Below are 19,515 nucleotides of genomic sequence, written 5' to 3'. Positions count from 1 at the left end.
TCCAGGCAAGAGTACTGGAGTGGGTTGCCATTGCCTTCTCCAAAGAGACTGCAGGTGTGATTAAATAAAGATCTGGAGAAGAGGAAATCTGGATTATCTGGGTGGACACTATGAAGACATACTGATCTTTATGAACAGAGAGGCAGAGAGAGATTTAACACAGGATAAGAAATCAATGTAGGGGACTTCCCTTGTGGTCCAGTGGTTAAGACTGCATGCTTCCAGTGCAGGGGGGCACAGGTTTGACCCCTGGTCAGGGGAATAAGATCCCACATGCCCCAGAGCAAATAGGCCTGCAGGCCACAGCGAAGGATCCCATGTGCTGCAACAAGGACACAGTGCAGCCAAATAAACAAATATAAAAATATTTTTTTAAAGAAAAGAAAAATGAAATCAATGTGACCACTGAAGCAAGATGCTATGCTGCTGGCTTTGAAGCAGGAAGAACGGACTATGAGCTAAGAAATGCAAGGAATGCAGTTTTAAAAGGTGGAAAAGGCAAGGAAATGGATTCTCCCCTAGGGCCTCCAGAGAGAGCATGGCTCTGCCAGTATCTTGATTTCGACCCAGTGATACACATTTTGCACTTCTGACCTCCAGAAGTATAAAAAATGTGTTGTTTTAAGCCACAAAGTTTGTGTTAATTTGTTACCACAGCCACAGGAAACTAACAGATGAAGGGTTTCACACATAGGGTTGTTGTGAGATTAGATGTGATGCAGGAAAAGTCCTTGTCACTGAACATGGATTTACAAAGTCCTCCATGAATATAAGCATATTATTAAGACCCAGTGGTCCAGCCTCTTGGCCATTTGTCATCCTCTATCCCTTGACCCACCCTCCCCACATTCCACTTTACAAACAGGCATCACCAACCTGAATTGCCATTTCTGAAAAATTATCTCCTGTTTCTTGGAAGATATCTCCTAGTCGGAAAATGGGACACTGTGGATCCCGAGTCTTGTGAAAGGTGCAAGTGCTGTTTAAATCCGGCAAGATGTTTCTCCTGCACATGATGGAAAGCAAACAAGCAAGTGAAAACTGGGATCCATCTCTGTCATGGGTGTGAACCAGTGTGGTACCTGGCACTGTGAGGGCCTCCAATGATCCTGCCTTCTGGGATTCACACCCTTGTGTATTCCCCTCTTACACTGTACAGTGTTGGTCTGTGTGACCAGTAATATATGACAGAAGTGATGGTGTATCACTTCTGAGATTAGATTATAAAATACAGTGGCTTCTCTCTAGGTTACTATCCTGCATGCTTGCTCTTTGGCTTGGATCACTTGCTCTGGGGAAGCCAGCCACCACGTCCCAAGGGGACTCAAGCAGTCTGAAGGAGAAATCCACATGGTGAAGAACTGATTTCTGATGACAGTCACTTGAGTGAGCTTGGAAGAGGATTTTCCAGCCCCAGTCAAGTCTGGAGATGGCAGCAGCCCCCACTGATAGCTTGACTGTATCCTAAGAGACCCTGAGCCAGAACCACCCAATGAAGTCATTCCCAGATGTCACTCCAGAATGCCCAGAAACTTTGTGAGAAAATTAAAGTTTGTTGTTTTTAGCTTCTAAGTGTTGGGGTGATTTGCTATGCAACGGTAGATAACAAATACAGCTAGACCTTCTGGGCACTTACGTGGTGTAATTGTGGCCAGGGAAGTCGATATTATTCTTGATGAGGACAGTAAAGTTTTCAGCACTGACCAAGAGCGCAGGCCTGAGAGAGAGAAATGCAAAATGGGATCAGTGACGACAGGGACCAAGGGAGTCAGTGAGCCAGTGACCAGAGGCTCTCATTTCTTGCTTGGGTCAATATGATGGTTGGAGAGAAATGCAATCCAGTGGGCAAAACCTTCCAAAATTCTCCAGCTTCTCCAGGAAGAATTTCTCCCTTCTTAAGACCCCATGGAAGGAGTTCCCTGGTGGTCCAGTGGTTGATAATCCTTGCTTTCACTGCAGGGGCATGGGTTCGATCCCTGGTCAGGGAACTAAGATCCCACAGCTGTGTGAGGTGGCATAAAAAAAGACTCTGTGGCACTTACTGTGATACTTCTCACTCTGATATAATGGTATGTTTAGGTATGCACAGTGGTGTGTTGATAAATGTTTAAAACAATAAGCCCTGATATTGTAGCAGTTACTGACTATTGTGGTATAAATACCCCCACCATCGCTGATTTCAAGCTACCAATAGAACATCACTGAATTGGAATTGGGAAGGGATGAGCATAAATGGCTCAGAGCTGGTACAAGCCAGCTCCAGCACACTCCTGTTTGTATTTTCCACAATAACCTTGGTGATCCTGCAGGGCTGAGACAATAATTTTCTCATCTTGGCATCCTCAGCCTTTAGCACAGGGCCACACATACATACTTGGCTCTATCATTCATTCTCTAGAGACTCTGAGTAGTATAAAATCCTCCATGAGTGAGAGGAGCCCAAATTCTAGACTGCTGGAAGGTCCACCCACCATTGATTCATTCAACAAATATTTATTGTACCGGGAATGGGGCTGGGCCCTTGGGACGCAGTGATGAACAAGACAATCGAGGTTTTTGTCCTGGTGAGGTTGAGAATCTGTTAAAGATGGAGAGAACAGACTCCACAAAATGATGCCGCTGGTATCCTGTTGCCTGGCACAGCTGAGTAGGTGGCAAATACACATTGGGAAAAGCACAGGCTAGAGGTAGAGGGTATTTGGAAGGGAGCATCAAGAATAATCTGCTCTGGGGACTTCCCTGGTGATCCAGTGGTTAAGACTCCCTGCTTCCTGGGCAGGGAACATGGGTTCCTTCCCTGGTTGGGGAACTAAGATCCCACATATCGCAAAGCAGCTGAGCCTGGGCCCTGCAGCTGCTGAGCCCACACACCGTGCAGCCCGTGCTGTCACAGAGAGCCTGTGTGCCGTGACTAAAATCCCGTGCAGTCAAAAACTTGTTTAAAAAAGAATGATCTGCTTTTTGTTTCAGGACTTCCAGAGTGCAACTTTGGCTCTACTGGGGATGTAATTATAGAGAACACTATAATTTTTGCTTTTCCACATCAATTCCCCCCCCTAGCAGTAGCACCTCCATTTTCTCCCTTTGGGAAAGCCAGGTCTCTTCCACTCTCAGTCCACTGTCATCTCCTGCCCATCCCTTACAGCTCCCAGGGTGGGTATGTGACCTGGAGCTGATTTAACAGTGTAATCCACAGGGTCCAAAAGTCTGTTCTTTATATCTGTGTCTGTTTTGCTGTCTTGCATATAGGGTCAATCTCTGTGGGAGAAGGCGACGGTGGGATGATTTGAGAGAATAGCATTGAAACATTTATATTACCATATGTGAAATAGATCACCAGTCCAGGTTGGATGCATGAGACAGGGTGCTCAGGGCTGGTGCACTGGGATGACTCTGAGGGATGGGATGGGAAGGGAGGTGGGAGGGGGGTTCAGGATGGGGGACACATGTACACCCATGGCTGATTCATGTCAATGTATGGCAAAAACCACTACAATATTGCAAAGTAAATAGCCTCCAACTAAAATAAATAAATTAATTTAAAAAATCACATCTCAAATGAAGCAGCTTGAATTTCATGGTAGTCTTAATATAGTCTACATTTTAAATAAATCATCAATTAAAAAATATTTAATTAACCAGCTTTGTGCTGAGCCATCTTGATAGAAATAAAATACCATTTTCACCTCAAAGAGTCCCTAATCCGATTGGAAAATACTAACATAAAAGCAATAATAAAACTATACAATAGTGACAGAAAAAACCAAACAGTGTAATCCAATCTCCTTGGCTGCAGTGATTGACTCTTTGACTGTCACATGCCTTAGGCCATTGAGAACACCCCAGGATTATTGTGGAAACTATTGGGAAAGAAACACTTGTTTTCTCTAGGATTATTAATATCAAGGACAGCATAAATCTGGAGTGCCCCAGACCACAGTGTGAAGAGAGCCGGCATGGAAAAAAAGAACAGCTAGATGTTGGGGAGAAGAGAAAGGTAGAGGAAGAGAGAGAAAATCTTAAGACATCATTTAAAGCCTTGATCAAGCCTTGCCTGAAGCTAGTGTTTCTGGACTTCTCATTTATGTGAGCCAAAAACACAAACCAAAAATTAACAGCGCTTTTTTTTTCTGAAGCCGTTGAAGTTATATTGTCACTTGCACACACACAAAATCTTGTTTACAACAGATACCTGCTATTTGCCAGACCCTTTGCCTTTAGAACATTCCAAACTTCTGGGCAACATGCTCAGAATCAAAGGACTAAACGGTCCCTTTTATTTCTCTTTCATGACACTTAAAATTTCCTTTTCTGAATGACAGCCCTCTGTGCCTGTGTCTTATCTCTTCTTTTAGATTGCAAAACCCTTGGGACCTGCTCCATATTTGGGTCTTCTTGTATTTTACCAAAAAAAAAAAAAAAAAATGAGCACAGTTCTCTCTACTATCTGATAATGGACGTGTTGGAGAAACAATTTAATGAATCATCTTAGTAGTGGTTTTGTATAACATATGAGAAACTGAAGGTAAGGGAGGTACTTGTCCAGGGTCATGTAAAATTGCAGCCCAGGGCCCAGAACATCAGAGATGCATGGTATTTATGTGATGAATGAGTTGCTGGCAGAGCCAGGACTGAAAACCACAGGTAATCAAGAAGCCTCTTGCCTGGGACCAGGGCGTTCTTGAATGTAGGCTCATGTCCTGCCCGGGTCCTGGGACAAAGACCTACAAATGAACCTGGGTAGTACCTGCCATCAGCGACTGAGAGCCAGACAAGCTGGTCCTGCCTGGTGCCTCTCTGACGTCAGGAACTTTTGCCTGAAGCTCCTAAAAAGTTAGTTTGGGGAAGTTTTCTCTTTGCCCCATAGATGATGGTGTGACCCTGAGTCACAGTTCTCTAGAACTACACTGTCCAACACCCCCAGGCACGTGTGGCGTGTGTGGCTATTTAAATTGTGTCTGTGTGTGCTCAGTCGCTCAGTCGTGTCCAGCTCTTTGCGACCCCGTGGACTGTAGTCCGCCAGGCTCCTCTGTCCATGGAATTCTCCAGGCAAGAATACTAAGTGGGTGGCCATTTCCTCTTCCAGGGGATCTTTCCGACCCAGGGATTGGACCCATGTCTCCTATGTCTCCTGCACTGGAGGCAGATTCTTTACCATTGAGCCACTGGGGAAGCCCGACTATTGAAATTAAATTAAACTCAAAATTCAGTTCAGTTGTGGTAATCACATTTCGGATGCTTAATAGCTACATGTAGCTAGTGGCTACCAGATTGGATGGTGGAGGTACAGAATCTTTCTGTCATTGCGGAAAGTTCCATTGGACAGTGCTGGTCTAGAACCACCACACGTCTAGGGGCAGATCATGTGTGCGTTTGTGTGTTATTGGGCACTTTAGAGTGTGCCAAGCACAGGGCTCACTTTGCAATCACCGTATCATCTCATTTAATTCTCACAACAGCCCAGTAAGGTTGGTGCAGTTATTATCCTCATTTTATTTTTAACTGAAAAAAATATATTTTGGCCACGATGCTTGTGGGATCTTAGTTCTCTGACCAGGCATGGAACCTGCGCCTCCTGCGTTGGAAGTGCAGAGTCTGAATCACTGGGCCTGCTGGGGAAGTCCTGTTATTCTCATTTTAAAGACACGGAAACTGAAACAAGTTAAGGCACTTGTTCAAGGTCACATATCAAGGGTGCATTAAAGCCTGGATTTGAATCCAGCTTTCCTTATTCTCTGCTGAAATGCAGCCCTCCCAGTGTTTTCTGAGATTTAACATCAAGCTCTGCCTTCTGGGCCTGACCTTGAGAAGAATCAACACAGGGGAGCACTAAATGTGTATGTCACTGTGAACATTTAAGAAAACTTCCTTTCCCTTCCCTTCCTTCTCTCCTCCCTTCCCTTCTTCCTTTTTCCTATTTCCCCTCCCACTTTCTCTTCCTTAATCTCTCAGTACAGACACTGACAGTCAGAATGGACCCTGCTATAGCACTGGAGGTGGTGTCTGGAGGTGCCCTGGAAAGTACTGGAACATTCAAGGGGCAAGGGGCACCCAAGGGTGCTCAAGGTAGTAGCTATTTACCAGCTGGTCCAGAATTATGTCAATATTTTGACCACAAGCAAGGCCCTCCCAGAGACCACTAGTGTGTCTGGCCTGGGAGTCACTAAGCCAGTTAAGACCCGGGACGTGGGGAGGGAGGGTGGTGCTGAGAAGGAAAGCTGGAGCAGTGCCCGCAGGGCTTCATCTGCTCGACGCTGCCGGATGCTGTGTCTGTCCCCTCCCTACAACTCACTCCGGAGCCTTTTCCGCTGCCTCGACAGGACACCAGGCGAAGACTTCACAGGTCTTCTGCTTCTCGTTATAATCTATACACCTGCCGGTCTGGATGCCTGTGGAGGGTCGAGGGGTTGTAGAAGCACAGGTGTGAAAGGACTGTGGGAGGAAACTCCGCTCCACCCAAGCAAGAGGCTGTTTCTCAATCCAAGCAGTTTTAGTTTCTGTGTAACCTCACCCAAACCACAGGCTTACATAAGAAAAACCAAGCAAGCAACACATTGAACGGTAAGTTTTTCAAAGAAAGATCAAAGAGAAGACATAAAGACCACAGATGCTGTTGGATTTTTGCTTGCTTGTTTGTTTCTTCACAAGAAAAGATGCCTGAGAGGGAGGCTGAACAGGGTATATTCTTTTGCCTGGTATAAATGGACTAGCACATGGCTTCTAAACAGGCATCTGAGTTCCTCTAGGTGTGTACAGCATGGACCAGGATGCACAGGTCCACGGACTAAGCATGGCACATCTTCCTGGAGTATCAGTGTCACTAACAGATATTTGAGGGGAAAATTAAATAGTAAATAGTTAACTCTTCTCCAACTCAAATGCACAAGCCTTATGGAATGGAATTGAATATTCAAATGCCTTTCTGTGCACATGTGTGTTATAAACTGGCTTTTTAGGTGGTGCTAGTGGTAAAGAACCCGCCTGACAATTTAGGAGACATAAGAAACATGGGTTCGATCCCTGGGTTGGGAAGACCCCCCTGGAGGAGAACATGGCAACCCACTCCAGTATTCTTGCCTGGAGAGTCCTCATGGACAGAGGAGCCTGGCAGGCTGCAGTCCATAGGGTTGCAAAGAGTTGGACACAACTAAAGTGACTTAGCACATGTTATAAACACTGATGGCTGGAGAGGATGTGGAGAAAAGGGAACCCTCCTACACTTTGGTGGGAATGTAAACTGATACAACCATTATGGAAAACATACGACCATTATGGAGAACAGTGTGAGATTCCTTAAAAAACTAGGAATAAATCTACCATGTGACCCTGCAATCCCAACACTGGGCAAAGCAGTTTTAGTTTCTGTGTAACCTCATCCAAACCACAGGCTTACATGAGAAAAACCAAGCAGGCAACACATCGAACAGTAAGTTTTTCAAAGAAGGATCAAAGAGAAGACATAAAGACCACAGATGCTGTTGGATTTTTGCTTGCTTGTTTGTTTCTTCACAAGAAAAGATGCCTCAGAGGGAGGCAGAACAGGGTGTATACCCTGAGAAAGTCACAGTTCTAAAAGACACATGCACCCCAATGTTCATTGCAGCACTGTTTAGAAGAGCCAAGATATAGAAGCAACCTAGATGTCCACCTACAGATGAATTGATAAAGATGTAGTACATATATACAATGGAATATTACTCAGCCATATAAAAGAATGAATGAGTCAGGTCTAGTGAGGTGGGTGAATCTAGAGCCTGTTGTACAGAGTGAAGTAAGTCAGAGAGAGAAAAACAAATATCATGTATTAACTCACATATATGGAATCTAGAAAAATGATATCAGTGAACCTATCTGAAGGGAAGGAATGGAGAAGCAAATGTAGAAAACGGACTTGTGGACACAGTGGGCTAAAGAGAGAGTGGGGCGAGTGGAGAAAGTAGCATTGACATATATATACACCATCATGTATAAAATAGGAAGCTGATGAAAAGTTGCTGCATAACACAGGGAGCCCAGCCTGGTGCCCTGTGATGACCTAGAGGGATGTAAAGGAGGGAGGGGAGAGAGGCTCAGGAGGGAGAGGATATATGCATATTATGGCTGATTCAAGTCGTCATACGCCAGAAACTAACACAACATTGTAAAGCAGTTTTCCTCCACTTAAAAACAAAACAAGACAATGATATTTTTACTTCTTCTTGTTCTCTTATGTGACTTTTGTTTTAATGTTATGTGCCTTTTTAAGCTAAAACAAGATCTCTGGAAACTCTGCAGGTTGATATTGCCCCCAGGGGTCCTGTGGTGGGGAGAGGTACACATTCGTGCTTCTCAACCTTCGGGGAAATTCAAGAGGAAACGTGTAGAATATTCAGGTGATGCTACGGGCCGTTCAAATTTTCTATAAATGAGAACTCTGAAGGGACTAATTCTGTGAGGTTTTCAGGAGCTGCCCTCACTGGGAATTAGAGTCACATTCATAGTCAGCAGTTGGTCCTCTGGGTTCAGAGTCAAGGCATGGGGCAGGCACAGTCTCATCCATGGCCCGAGGAAGGTGGACGAAGGCAGCTGAGGGCCAGAGGCTAAAGAGCTGGGCTTCTCAAACATCACCAGGATTCCAGACCATCGCCCCACGGTCTCAGAAAAAGAAACAGAACATACCTTTGCTCAGCGGGCCCAGCCATCCCTTGTTACAACCCCGATCAGAGGAACAGAGCGTCCTGCGGGTGGGGTACTGCAGAAAGAAACACAAAATAGTGGGGAATAAATTGTGTCTCTAAGATATAGGAGAGCAGATGTCTATGTTCACACATACATTTGTGTGAAAATAATGCTCAAAAATTGAAACAGCCAAAATAGCCACCAATAGATGAACGGACAACTAAAATCTAGGACATTCATGCAATGGAATGTTATTTGGCCATGAAAAGAAATGAATGAAGTACTGATACATGCTACAGTGTAGATGAAACTTGAAACATGATGCTAAGTGAAAGAAGCCAGACAGGAAAGACCACATTTTGTATGATTCTGTGTATATGAAATGTTCTGAACAGGCAAGTCCATAGACAGAAGGGTGATCAGTGGTCACCAGGAGCTGAGGGAAGTAGGGTACTGAGAGTGACTGCTAATGGGTATGATATTCCTTTTTGAATGATGAAAATGTTCTGGAAACTGACTGAGATGATGTTTGCCCAATTCGGTGAATATACTAAAAACCACTGAGCTAAACACTTGAAAATGGTGTGTTTTATGGTACATGACTTATATCTCAATAAAAAAAATAAAAATAGGGACTTCCTTGGTAGTCATGTGGCTAAGGCTCCTCACTCCCAATGCAGGAGGCCAGGGTTCAATCCCTGGTCAGGAAACTAAATCCCTCTTGCTGATATAAAGATTTCACATGCAGCAATGAAGATCCTGCATGCTGCAACTAAGACCTGATGCAGCCAAATAAATGAATGCTTTTTAAGTTAATAAATATATAAAAGTAAGTAAAAGTCTAAGAAGCATATGCCAGGGGCAACTTTCAGGGAACAGCCCTTGGTTTGGAGAGCGGGGGCATGGATCATGCAGCCTTGTGACTGAGGAACCAAATGAAGCAGACAGGTGCAATGGCTCAGCAGGAAATGTGGAAATCAAGGACTCCAGCCAGCCCTCTTTCCTGGCCTGAGAAAAATGAGGTCAGTCAGCTTCCAAGACTAAGGGCTGAGGGCAGAATGAGGAAAAGAATAGGGAGATGGCTTAGTTTATGCATTCTCGACTTCCCGATTTTTGAGGACCAGGTTTAATGGCCAGTCTTAGTGAGACCAGGAGTTTTGTGAAAATAGGCTCTTCCGTGCAGTGCGACAGAAATACAGGGGAGGGCCCAGGGTTAGATGCAGGTGCAACCAGGTTTGGCAATAGCTGTACCATTTTCTAGCTGAGTGGCCTTAGCCAAGTTATTTTGCCTCTCTGCACCTCAGTTTCCTTACCTGTAAAAGGGGAATGGACAGATTTGTTTTGTATGGTTGTTGTGAAGATTAATTGAGTCATGATAAGAAAGGGGTTAGCACGTGGCTTTTGCTTAGTGAATGTTTCCTGTAGTTTTCAATCTCTTTCACTTTCATGTTCTCTTTTCTTCCCAAGTTGCTTCTTCCTGTCACCCAGCATGTCCTTGGTTTGCTGCTCTTGTGATCCCTGACTATATTGTGAACCCTTTGAACACAAAGCCTGGGTTGTGTCTTTGTAGTCTGAGTGCCTGACACATAGTGGGTCTGGATAAACATGGAAAGAATGAATGAATGAATGATCATTCACTGTGGCTCTTGGGAAGTTACGTTATTTTGATTATCGACTGGAAAGAACTCTCAGGAAAGAAGATAAACCGACTCTATTTTACTCTCAAGGTGAAATTCCAAAATTAAAAAAAAAGAAAAAATAATAAACATTCGAATCATCTCTTTTGTGATTGTCACATGCATTAATGATGGCCACAAATTCTTTGTCACTCTTGCCATTGGGAGGTAGAGCATCTTCCCTTCCCTTTGAAGCTAGGTCTGACTCTGAGTGAATAACCAACAGAAGGCAGTGGGAGTAATGCTGCGTCAGCTCTAGTCCTGCGCCTGGGAGGCCTGGAAGCTTCTTTTGGTCTGAGGGATCCTGAGCTGTTGTGAGGAAGTTTGGAAAGACTACGTGGAGAGACCCTGAAAGGAGGAGAAGCCTTAAGGGTCCCCAGAGAGGAAGAGAAGGCCAGCCAAGCCCAGGCCATGAGAGCCCCCACACAGATCCCAAGATCGGCAGAACTGCCCAGTAGAGCTCTGTCAACCACTGAACTAACTATGAGAGTTCCTAAAACGCTCATGGCTTTAGGGACTTCCCTAATGGTTGAGTGGTTGAGACTTCACCTTCTAATGCAAGGGGTACAGGCTCGGTGCCTGGTCAGGGAGCTAAAATCCCACATGTCTCACTGCCAAAAACACAAAACATAAAACAGAAGCAATATTGTAACAAATTCAGAAAAGACTTTAAAAAATGGTCCACATTAAAAAAAAAAAAAAAACTTAAAAAAAGAAATGCTCATGGCTTTAAGTCCAGCAGGTTCAGGGTAGTTTGTTATGCAGCAATAGATTATTAGGACCAATGTCTCTTCATTTCAGTGTACACCTCGGGCTTGGTCATATTTACTGAAGACAGATGTCAAGCCCTATCCTTGACTTCCACCTTCTGGTAAGAGTTGTGGGGCCAGGGGCAGCAGAGGGGTGCTTGTCAGTATGCAAACAGAGGAGGCAAATTTCCCATTAAAGCAACCCAAACCAGCTCGGATCACAGATTAAAATCCCAAGAGTTACATAGTATTCTCCAGGCTAGCATTGCCTCCACAGAGCTCAGTCTGAGTGACATCTGTCTGAGAAGGAGTAACTTGTCATTTGGGTCATAACAACTCACATTCCAGTGCTTTTTACAATGTATCATGCCTTATTTCCAGCCTGTCACAGAGATTAGCTCATTTGTTTCAATAATCCCAAGAGCTAGGTTTTGCAATCAGCCCCATCTTGCAAATGAATACACCAAGGCACAGAACCCTGAAGTTACCTGCCCAGAGTCACAAAGGTAATAAGTCAAGTTTTGAACCATTTGCAACCTAGCTCCTAAAACCCAGGCTCTTAATCTCTGCGCTATCCTGACCCTTTTCCTTGACTTCTTTTACAAGTCTCTTTATTTATTTCTTGTAAGTCTCAATAACTTGAAAAGTATCTGTGAAAAGTGCCACGCGGCGGGGAGGAGTGTGAGTAGCAGTTTCAGGGTATGGGACAAGAGGGAACCAAAGGCCCCAAACTGGATTCAACTTTCAACTTCGGATGCTGCTGGGTAGGGAGATAGAAGGGAATATTTAGTTGGACAGGCGCCTGGCTACTTCATTAGAGTAGCAGGGACATTTAGGGAGAGATGGGGGCAAAATAAATGTAGAGAGGTCTCTTTTTAGGGGAGCATTATTGAGATAGACCTGAAGGGAACGTTCGCTTATTTCCAAATTTAGGTAGAAATGATGGCAAGGACTGTGATGTGAGAGAGCATGTCCACACTGAGTTCTCAGACACTCAGAAACCTGGCCTTGTCACCAGAGGGCCGATGAGCAAGACCCCGAGGCAAGGCTGGTCCTCCCCACAGGCTGCTGCACCTGCACCTCTCGGTTGGGACAGTCCCTGGTAAAACACAGGTGTCTTCCTTGAGAGGGGAACAGCAGGAGGGTGTTGCCTCGTAAGACATCACTATAGACAAACTTATCAGAATAGCTAGTTGTCATTTTACAGAGCAGTGAACAAGCCTGGGATGGGACAGAATAAGATACACGTGTTTTTATAGGGAAGAAAGTTTTCCGGAAGACGGCAGAGGGTTCAGAGAGAGTACAGAGAAGGCAAAGCAGGGTGGGGAAAGTGTGAGTGGATGGTGATGGTGAGGGTGGGAGATATCAGGGCTTCCCCACTTCACACAGAGCCTAAAGCTCAAGAAGTGCAATGAAATATCACACTTGCACTGTCTGACATCTTCTCAGGCTGGCCCTGCAGGCAGTTCACAGTGAACAGTGGGAGAAGTTGTGAATGAGGACAGCCGGATTCTAAGTCTGGCTCTGCCTCCAGCAAGCTGTGTGATATTGGGAAGGTCACTGAACCTCTCTGATCTTTGTGCTGACCAGTAAAATAAGGCTGGGAGTGCTGTTACCCCCCTAAAGTTGTTGTGAGGCTCCAGTGAAACACGAGACACTGTGCAAACGCCAAGGATCCCTGCTGTCCTAAGCTGCTCCGGGAGCAAGCAATGGAGAAAGCAGGCCTTGAGCTGCACAGGCTCCTAGGGCTACAGCTGGAGACCCAGGGCGACCGAGAGAGATCTGGTGGTTACAGAGCGAGAAACGCAGGGTCTTCTCACCCTTTCCAGCCAGCCCAGATTTACATCCCTGCTCTGTAACAAGCAGAGGCTCAGTCAATATTTGTGGGCTTCACAACACCCCTGGTCCCAATTTCCATTTCCTCTGACCTGTGCCTCCTTCAGGAACTCTTATCACCCATCCCTCCCTCCTTACCTCAGGACACAACCCTTGCTCTTGGCCTTCTGTCTTGAGAAAGTTTGTCATCACAAAGAAGGAGATCCCCTGCAGAGAAAAAGGAGAGAAGTCAAAATGGCAAGCCCTTTGAGAACAGAACTGCTTAATCATAGTAATCCAACTGGCTAAGTGCCCGGGGGCGAACCTTTCTACTCTTCTAAGCTTCAGTCTCGAAATCCGGGTCTGGAAGCAAATCGACTACCCAGAGCGCTTAATATCCAAGCTGGATGAGCCGCCCCGCTAAGCTGAGGGAGAGCGGAGGAACATTCAAATTCATTGAGCACTCATTTTCCATTCCAGCCTCAAAAGCAGCCTTTTCATTTTGGGGGACACAGTAAGTCCCATTACATTGAAAATCAAAAGATGTGGGGAAGCAGAGGTGGGGGTGTTACCTCTATCAGAACGCTGTTCAGATTATCCAGGACTTTAATGAAAGGGTCATAGGGCATCCCACCACCTGGGCAATAGGTGGAGATTTTAAAGACCCTCTGTTAGAAATAAATGGATAGCAGCTTGGCTTTTATGGTTTTTCAAAGCTTTCCAGGTTCCAGGGGCTGCCAATGGGCCCTTTTGTCCCTCTCGCCACCCCCCTCCATCTGTTCTTTGGTGTTCTCAACCCCACTTCAGTCTCTTCCTTTTGAGAATTCTACGTTTATTTCCTCTTTTTGCAGATTGAGACAATCTCATGCCCTTTTGCTGTGGTCCACACCCTTCCATTCTTTGTCATCTATAGGCTTTCTTTGTGCAAAACTGTAGCCAAGAGTTTTCCTGGAGACGCTTTTGTTGATAAAATGCCACACAAACAATATAGAAGGGCTGGTCCCTTCGAGGCAGAAAGTTATTTGCCCTTCTGGATCTAGGTAAAGCTTGCTGACTTGATGGCCCTGATTCTGAAAAGCTATGTATAAATCAAGTTCGAGTGAATCAAATCATGTTTTCAATGCACCAGGACATACTGCTATTTTGAGAAACCCTGTAGGACTTCATAAAGCAAAGTATCATTTCCTTTGAGTTGCTGGATCTGACCCAATTTCGCAATTTTTAGGTTTTCTCAGTTGGGATTTTCACAGAGCTTTTTAAATGGGGCCGGTGTTTTTCTGGAGCGAGTCTCTAGGTCCCAGGGGAGGCGGAGGAGGCCCTGGGGACATTCACCAGGGATGAGTCCTGGGAGGATGCTGACAGGTGCTCACCTGCAAGGGGACGGTGTAATCCGCCATGTCAAAGACATTCCGCACAACCTTCTTCTGCCCGTTCTCCATAATCTCCCTTTTCACCTCTGCTATCCCTTTTATCTTGCTGTGCACAGAACTGATGACAGGCTCTTTCCGTTGGTACCGCTTGTCACTCACCAAAGCAAAGCTAAATAGCAGACACAGAAAAGCATTAGCAGTTTTCTCAAGGGAGACACAGTGCCGTGGTTTTGGATGCAGGAACTGAAAGCCAGTTCCATTAAAATCCAAGCTTTGCTGGGTGACTTTGGGCAAGTGATTTGCCTTCTCTGTGACTCACTTTCCTTACCTGTAAAATGGGAAAAATAGTCATGCCTACTTCATGGGCTTGTTTTGAGGATGAACTGAGAAACCCATGCAAACTCCTTAGCACTGTATCTGGCTCATAGTGAGCTTTCACCATGGGGAAACTGTTGTCCCCAATACCAGCCTCTAATATCACCTAATATAGACCTTAATTTATAGATTGCCTTCTCAAAGAGCAAAGTCCACCCCAGGTCAGTCCACCAGCTGAGGTCTTTGACTGGTCTACTGTAGAGCCCAGAGCAAGACCTCTTAACCATGTGCTATATTTGTTCATACCTGATGTGGCTTTGCCTCTGGTTTCCTGCCTTCTGATCTATTCACAAGCTATTAATACCTTCTTCAGAATATGACTCTAAATTATTAGGGTAGGGGAAAGAGAGGGAAAAAGTGGAATTGATAACTAAAAATGGTAGATTCCATCTCCATTTACCCATTTTCTGTTTCCCATTGCCATGAATAATTGAATTTATTTTATTTTATTTATTTATTTATTTATTTTTTGCCACCCCGTGCATCATATGGGATCCTAGTTCTCAGACCAGGGATCAAACACATGCATCCCCTGCAGTGGAAGTGTGGAGTCTTAACCACTGGACCACTAGGGAAATCCTTTAAGAGTTTGTTTTAAATGCTTTGTTTATTCGTTGGGCATGTATCTATTTGGTCTCTTCCCTCTGCTCAGCCTCTAATATCTGGATGTTGTTAGGCAGTCAGTAGCTGTCCTCTAGGAGCTGACCTTGGGAAACCGAGATACTGTGGGCCAAGGCTTGGTCCCAGCTGTTCTCAACCTTGTCTGTACAGTATAATTACTTAGGGAGCTTTCAAAATTGCAGCTCCCTGGTCTCATCCCTGGAAGCTCTGATTTAATAGGTCTGGGAGTTATCCAGGTGCCTATATATTTTTCTAAAATTGATTCTAATGCACAGTCAGGGTTGAAAACCCCTAAGAGACGCATGGAAAAACAGCTCACATTTGGTAATATGAAGTACTGTACATCTGAGGTGTATTCCCCATGCCCCAACAATATCACTCTTAGGTGTATGCCCCAGAGGAACCCTCAAAGATGGTGCCCAACAAGTTATATATGGGAAATTGTAAAGCTGCACTATTTATAATAGGGAAACCTGGAAATAACGGAAATATCCTCAAACACTGACTGGGTGAATAAATTGTTGGATTTATTCACTGGAATGTTCTCTAAGAGTGAAAGTGAATGGAGAACCGCTTGCATCAATGTGGAAATAACATAACATTGAGTAAGCAAAGCATGCCACAGAATGAGATAAAGTTTAAAGAAATTAAAAATGACATTATTTGCTTAAACAAATACCTGTCCACACATATTCATGGCAGCACTATTCACAATAGTCAAAAGGTGGAAATAACCCACACGTTCATTAAAAGATGATGGACAATTATCTACCCAAGAAAAGAAATGAAAAGTTGCACATTGCTGTACTGTGGATGAACCTCAAAAAACTTTGTGCTAAGTGAAAGAAGACAGACACAAAAGAACATGCAGTGTATGATCCCACTTATATGAAACATCCAGAATAGGTAAATCCACCGAGACATTAGATTGATGGCTCCCTGGGGCTGGCGAAAGGGGTAAATGGGAAGTAAGTGCATAATGAGGTTGTCGCTGGGTTTTATAAAGTTATTTTTGGCTGTGCTGGGTCTTCACTGTTGTGGGAGTGTTTCGTCTAGTTGTGGTGGGCAGGACAGGGGCTACTCTCTGGTTGCGGTACACTGGCCTCTCATCACGGTGGCTTCTCTTGTTGTGCTGCATGGGATTAGTTGCCCCATGGTGTGTGGAGTCTTCCCAGGCCGAGGATTGAACCCATGTCCCCTGCATTGGCAGGTGGATTAACCATTGGACCCCCCAGGGAAATCCACAAAATGAGGTTTGCAGAGAGCCCAATTTGAGATCCGATGAGCATATATGAGACAGAGCTATCCAGTGTAATTCCATGGACAAATATGATAATGCTTACTCGGCAGTGTCTTTCATTCTATCATCACAATGTGCATGTGATATGTGCAATGTTCTTTTGTGTTGGAGACTGCAGCGGTCTCCCAGGATAACAGTGCCCATTTAACCCTCCACTTGGGAAGCTCAGTCTCTTGTTGTTGGTTAGTCACTCAGTCACGTCCACTCTTTTGTGATCACATGGTCTGTAGCCCACCAAGCTCCTCTGTCCATGGGACTCCCAGGCAAGAATACTGGAGTGGGTTGCCATTTCCCTCTCTAGGGGATCTTCCTGACCCAGGGATCGAACCTGCAGCTCCTGCATTGGCAGGCAGGTTCTTTACCACTGAGACCCCTGGGAAGCCCTTAGTCACTCATATTCATCGCCAAATGTATGACGTCGTATAGATCAGCCTTAATGGAATCCAACCCACTCAGAAATCAGAAAACTTGTCTCTATGTAATCATGGTCCACTGTCTTAATACTCCACACTCCCAGTGCAAGGGCCTACGTTTGGTCCCTGGTCAGGGAACTAGATCCCACATGCCACAGCTAAAAGGTCTAAAGATCTTAACGTGACTGAAAGGTCCTAATGCAACAAAAACTGAAGTTCCTATGTGCTGCAACCAAGAACTGATGTAGCCAAATAAAGAAATAAATGTTTTTCAAAAAGAATCAAAATGCTTCAGAGATGCATCAAAGAAAATAAAGAGGAAACAAAAGAGTCTGCATATGGAAAGAACATTTTAACGATTGTCCCAGCAGCTCTCTCCCTATCTCCTTGGTGAGTCAGACAAGCCATGCCACCTCTTTGGGTAATGGACTTAGTCCCTGAATGGGGAGATAACTTGGACAGCAAAGAGATCAAACCAAATAATCCTAATGGAAATCAACCCTGAATATTCACTGGAAGGACTGATGCTGAAGTTGAAGCTCCAGTACTTTGGCCATCTGATGCGAAGAGCCAACTCATTGGAAAAGACCTTCAACCTTGGAAAGATTGAAGGCAAAAGGATCAGGGGTCGGCAGAGGATGAGATGGTTAGTTAGCATCACCGACTCAATGGAAGTGAATTTGAGCGAACTCCCAGAGATAATGAAGGACGGGGAAGCCTGGCATGCTACAGTCCATGGGGTGGCAAAGTGTCAGACACGACTTAGCGACCGAACAGCAACAACAACAACATGGGGATAACTCCCTCGCTCCCTAATCCCTATGACTGTTCAGTTCTAAGATGCTACAATTCTCTGCCTTCTGAAGAGGGCAAAACCACTGGTCCCTGGAGTGAACAGGGGCATGATGGAGCTGGGGGATTCAGCTGGGCCTTATAGGATGAATAGGCGGAGATGGGGGAGAAGAAAGCTGAAGAGTCTGGGAAGATGGAAGAGAATAAAAGTGAGAGAAGCCTGGGTCCTCACAGACCAGTCTAGCTGAAGAGGAGGGCTGTGGAGGGGCAGCAGGAGGACAGAAGGGTGGAGGGTAAGGTCTGCTGGGGGAGTCCCCAGACTGGCACATTGCACCTGACTCACCAGTTGTAGACCACGATGCACACTATAAAGATGTTTTTCAGAAACCCAATCCACGAATTCTTAATGAGAAGGACTTTCACAGACATATACTGGCATCGCAGTGGGGTTTGGCTGCAAGCACCCATGGTGAGAGAGTCCTCAACGTGCCACAGGAAGGAACAGCAAAGCCAGACTTCAGCCGCACAGCGCCTGAGCTCACTGAGCAAAGGTAACACAAGAGTGAAAGGGTGTGACCTGAAAGTGAACCATCCTCCCATCCGGTTAACTGATGCCTACCCCAGGGCCAATAGACTTCTGTGGGCCCCTAAGAGAACTGTGGGTCCTGGGCCCTCTGTGCCTCATGGAGTAGTCAAGCCTGCAGCCTCTGTATTTTACATTTAAAATCCCAAGAGAAGAATCTGATTGTGTCCAACTCAGTTGTGTGTGTGTGTGGGGGGGTGGTCAGAAAGGGCCCGGGGCAGTCAGAGATGTACTGCGAATAAAGTGGAGTAGAGCCTGCACCCTGAAAGGCAAGTTAAATGCTGGCTTCCTGTGGCGGCTGTAATCAGCCACCAAGAGCTTAGTGACTTAAAATAACACATTTTTTTCTCTTAGTTTTGAGGAGTCAGATGCCTAAAATCATTCTTACAGGATTCAGATCAAGGGGACAGCAGGCCTGGTCCCTTCTGGAGTCTCCACTAGAGAGTCTGTTCTCACCTCTTCCAGCTTCTAGACCATCCCTGGGTTCACAACCACGACTCTCTACCCGCAACCCCTCTTGTCACGTTTTCTTTGTCAACTTCAATTCTCTTGCCCCTCCCCTTATAAGGACTCTTGTGATCACGCTGGGGCTACTCAGATCATTAAGAATAAGCTCTCCATCTCAAGACCTCGAACTTAATCACATCTGCAGAGTTCCTTTCGCCACATAAGGTACCATATTCACAGGTTCCAGAGATCAGGACTTGGAGATTTGGCACGGGGTCGGGGGCATTATTCAGCCTCCTACAATATAGGCAGGGCTTCCCTGGTGGTTCAGCGGTAAAGAATCCACCTGCCAATGCAGGAGACGTGGGTTCGATTCCTGGGTCAGGAGGATCCCCTGGAGAAGGAAATGGTGACCCACTCCAGTATTCTTGCCTGGGAAATCCCATGAGCAGAGGAGACTGGTGGGCTATAGTCCATGAAGTCACTAAAGAGTTGGACATGACTTAGCTACTAAACAACAATATACCAAGCCCGTTCTACTCTGCCACACCTTTCCTTGAGCTAGCTAGTGAAGGAGGTTCAGTTTCTTGTTACTCACAGCTTGGCTAAGACATCATCTGTTCTTCCAATTCTTTTTGACTATTGCATTTCTTATCTACCATCTAGTTCATTTGGAAAAACCTTTCTTTTCATACTTCTTTAACTATCTCCCTCTC

At 45.3% G+C, this 19,515-nt stretch overlaps 1 protein-coding gene across 2 annotated transcripts in view; it reads right to left on the bottom strand.

The window, feature by feature from the left end:
- Window positions 1–19,515, bottom strand: part of P2RX7 (purinergic receptor P2X 7) — a 58,650-nt gene that overhangs the window by 21,016 nt on the left and 18,119 nt on the right. For both annotated transcript variants that reach the window (XM_065904246.1, XM_065904247.1), the window contains 6 exons: window positions 14,269–14,437; window positions 13,058–13,126; window positions 8,659–8,731; window positions 6,293–6,389; window positions 1,637–1,717; window positions 877–1,006 (listed from right to left, as the gene is read on the bottom strand). In XM_065904246.1, coding sequence (XP_065760318.1) covers window positions 877–1,006; window positions 1,637–1,717; window positions 6,293–6,389; window positions 8,659–8,731; window positions 13,058–13,126; window positions 14,269–14,437 — 619 coding nt within the window. The remainder of the gene's footprint in view (window positions 1–876; window positions 1,007–1,636; window positions 1,718–6,292; window positions 6,390–8,658; window positions 8,732–13,057; window positions 13,127–14,268; window positions 14,438–19,515) is intronic.

This window comes from Muntiacus reevesi, chromosome 13 (assembly GCF_963930625.1).
Source record: "Muntiacus reevesi chromosome 13, mMunRee1.1, whole genome shotgun sequence".
NCBI classification, from domain to species: Eukaryota; Metazoa; Chordata; class Mammalia; order Artiodactyla; family Cervidae; genus Muntiacus; species Muntiacus reevesi.
This window is presented reverse-complemented; position numbering and strand designations above follow the sequence as displayed.